General features: G+C 64.7%; 1 protein-coding gene across 1 annotated transcript in view; it reads left to right on the top strand.

Moving 5' to 3' along the window:
• Window positions 1-3,431, top strand: part of PTPRE (protein tyrosine phosphatase, receptor type E) — a 40,190-nt gene that overhangs the window by 4,822 nt on the left and 31,937 nt on the right. Inside the window, exons 2-4 of the mRNA XM_023537377.1 lie at window positions 860-959; window positions 1,203-1,276; window positions 2,855-2,991. Coding sequence (XP_023393145.1) covers window positions 860-959; window positions 1,203-1,276; window positions 2,855-2,991 — 311 coding nt within the window. The remainder of the gene's footprint in view (window positions 1-859; window positions 960-1,202; window positions 1,277-2,854; window positions 2,992-3,431) is intronic.

Genomic DNA, 3,431 nt, shown 5'->3' with positions numbered 1-3,431 from the left:
GGATGGGCCCACGAGGGGCGGGTGGTGCCAGGCGAGGGGGGACTGCAGAGCACCCTGGGGCTCAGGGCCCTGCTTGGTGCTTCGCTGAGCTTGGAGCCATGGAAGCCCAGTTCCGCCTTCAAGGGGTCCCCCTGAAACTGGAGCAAAGGTGGGGGCCCACAGGGTTTGTCCACTCGGGAGAGGTCTGTGCTTGAGGCATGCAGAGCCTCCTGGGATCCGCGGGCGGGGGGCCGAGCGACATTCCTGGAGAGCAGGGGCGTTTTGGTGAGGAGGGGGCAGCATGACAGGCTGGGGAGACAGGAGGCGAGCGTGAGCATCGGGGTGCGGGGAAGGTCCGACTCAGCCTCACAGCCGAGGCCCTAAGCCCCTCGGAACCTAGGCCCACTGGGCGGGCCCTGGGCAGCAGCGCTGGGTCCGGCGGTGGGACCTTCTGGATGAGGAAGGTCGGCCCGGCAGGTGGGAAAGACAGGTGAGGAAGAGCTTCCCTCGGGCAGATGGGATCGGGACTGCGCGGCTCCGGAGGCGGGGTCCCAGGCGGCCCCAGGCCCCCTTCCAGCCAGGCTGCTCCCCATGCCCTGAGCCCCTGCCCGAGGCCCCGGGAGCTCGCCCGCTGTCCCAGACAGCACAGAGGCGCGTCCACACCTCCGCCCTCCGCCACCTCCCCGTCGGGGACAGAGGCAGTGCCCTGGGGACCGTGAGAAAATGGCCACAGGCGAGTGCTCTTCTCAGCGTCTGGGCAGAGGGGCTGCTGGGCCGTGTGCTCTGCAGGCTGTCGAGTGCCGTCCGGTGTTGGCCACCTCTCTTGCCCAGACCCCCTTTCCTGCCTCGGGTCATGATGGGGACCCGGTTCTGCCCCCAGGCCCCCCGGACGCGGGCGCGCCCCAGCCCCTGCTGGCCTGGCTGCTGCTGCCGCTGCTGCTGTCCCTCCTCTTCCTGCTGCTGGCCGCCTACTTCTTCAGGTAGGAGTGTCCCCGGCGCCGACTTGCCCCGATCTGCTCGGATGAGGAAATGAGCGCCTATAAGGCTGTGACTGTGGGGCGTGGGCCCAGGCGGCGGGCGGCGGGGCACACGGCGGCCAGAGCGGCTCAGCCATGAGCAGCAGGAAGAGCTTCTCCCGGCTCACCTGGTGGGTACCGCCAGCCAGGGCCCCAGGCGCCCGGACGCCGCCCTGGGCTGCACCCTAACGCGTCTGTGTCCCTCAGGTTCAGGAGGCAGAGGAAGGCCGTGGTCAGCGCCGGCGACAAGAAGATGCCCAACGGGATCCTGGAGGAGCAAGGTATGCGAGGCCCCGCGTCACGTCGGGGGTCCGCCCGCGCTCCTGCAGGCCGGGGCGTCTTTCCTTAGCATCGCGTGGTCACCTCCCCGGCTCTGCCCCGTCCGTGCCCGCTCCACCTGGCAAAAGGCTGGCATCTGCAACCCTAGGATTTCACCGCTTCAAAACGGTTCTCGTTTTCTCTCTGGTGTGAAACGGCCATTTGAGAAGCGTCAGTTTGTGGCTTTTCTGGAGGCGCCGCGCGTATCCTGTCGTTTCCACCGGGCTTGCCATAGCGGGTCTCAGTGAGCCCTTTAAAGTCGCTGGGCTGAGGCCGTCCGTCCGGTCGGAGCTAAGTGCTCTAACGGGCTGGGACGCAGCGTTTTCGGGTGGAGCTGGCGGGCAGGAGGCTTTCCCAGCCCCTCCCTCGGGCTGGGAGCTCAGCCGCTGACCTGCAGAGCTGCTTTAAGGCACGCCGCTTTCCTCCGAGATGGCCCCGGAGGTGTGTGAGGCCGAGGCTGCTACCGTGCTGGTGCCATCGGCGACCAGCCTCCCCCCCGCAGCCGGCTCCCGAATGGCTCCGGACCGGGGAACAGACGGGCTGTGGGACTTCAGAAGGGGTCGCAAAAGCCACCCTGAGATCCTGAACAGAATCTCTGCAGCGTAGGGCCTGGTCCGCAGTCAGAAGAGCGGTTTCGCAGTGACGTGGGCCTGTGCCCCTTGGCAGGTGGTAATGTGGCCTCCGGTGCCAGCTCCCTGCCCCCAGTGCATGCAGGGCGTGCAGCCTGAAGGAGAGGGAAGAGGCTGTGGCAGGCAGGGCCACCACGCTCCTCCGATTCCTGTCTCTCGGAGGACTGAGCCTCCGGGAGATCTCGGCTGGGCTTTCGAACAGCTCCGCAGGTAGCGACAGGCCCTTTGGCACGTGTGACAGCAGAGGTATCCTGTTGACCTTGTCAAGAATACCAGCCTGTTCCCGGGACGAGAAGCACATGCCAGTCATTCCTGTTCTTGTATCGCTCTGAATTTGTGGACACGACTTGTCCAGGACCCCCTTCGGCCTGTTCAGTGCCTCCTTGCTCCTCCTCTCCCCCCACCCAAAAAAATTCCAAGGACAGTTTTCTCCTGTGGGGTTTCAGTAACCAAGACTATTTGTCACAAACAAGACAAGGCCGAAGGAGCCCCCTGTGCTCGCTGAGTCCCAGCCTGTCGCAGGCTCGCACCCAGAAACCTGGGATTACTCTTCTCTCTCCGCACCTGGAAGTGGGGGGCAGGGGGCTGCCTCAGCCCACTGTGGAAGGAGTAGGGGCGGGAGGGAAGGAGGGTGGGTGGGCAGGTGAGCGGGGAAGATAAGGCGTCTGTGGTTGCTGAGAGCAGGTGGCATCGGCCGGAGGGACATCATCCCTCACAAACGATGTGGGTGTATCACAGACCTTTGCCTTCAGTGGCTCAGGACCGCACCCCCCTCCCCGGGCCCCAGGCACAGGATCTCAGAGGAGTCTCGCCCCCTCCAGCTGTCATTTCTCTAGGAAGGTTGCCCATCGGTCTGGCCAATGCGTCACCCATCCAAGAATGCTAAATGCTCTTGTTTTTTTGATCCCACAGAGCAGCAGAGGGTGATGCTTCTCAGCAGGTCCCCCTCCGGGCCCAAGAAGTACTTCCCCATCCCCGTGGGCCACCTGGAGGAGGAGATTCGGGCGAGGTCTGCGGACGACTGCAAGAGGTTCCGGGAAGAGTTCAACGTGAGTGTGGGGGCCCCCCGCCCCTTGTCCTGTGGTGGGACCTGGGGGACACGGTGTTCTATTTCAGGATAAACATCCCCAAAGCTCAGAACCCCGGCATCCATCGTGACACCCTCCCCCAAGTGGGGTCACGGGGCCCCGGGATCTGCTGCGTGCCCCTTCGCTAGCGCCCGTTCCTCAGCAGAAGATGAGACAGCTGAGCGAGTCGTTTGTGAGGTCTCTCCCCTACGAACACTCCGAGTGCCATGTCTAAAGTCGAGCATGACACAAATGCCATTGTCTCGACCAGGCCTGAGAGACCGCAGCATGACGGTCCCTCACTGAGAGCAGGGGACCCCCAGCCCATCCTTCTCTGGGCTTCCGAGGGCTCGAGCGGCTCGTTAGGGTAGGGACTGTCCCTCCTCTGACCACACTCGCACGCCCAGTTAGATGGTCGTGGG

This window comes from Pteropus vampyrus, unplaced genomic scaffold, assembly GCF_000151845.1.
Source record: "Pteropus vampyrus isolate Shadow unplaced genomic scaffold, Pvam_2.0 Scaffold188, whole genome shotgun sequence".
Lineage (NCBI taxonomy): Eukaryota > Metazoa > Chordata > Mammalia > Chiroptera > Pteropodidae > Pteropus > Pteropus vampyrus.
This window is presented reverse-complemented; position numbering and strand designations above follow the sequence as displayed.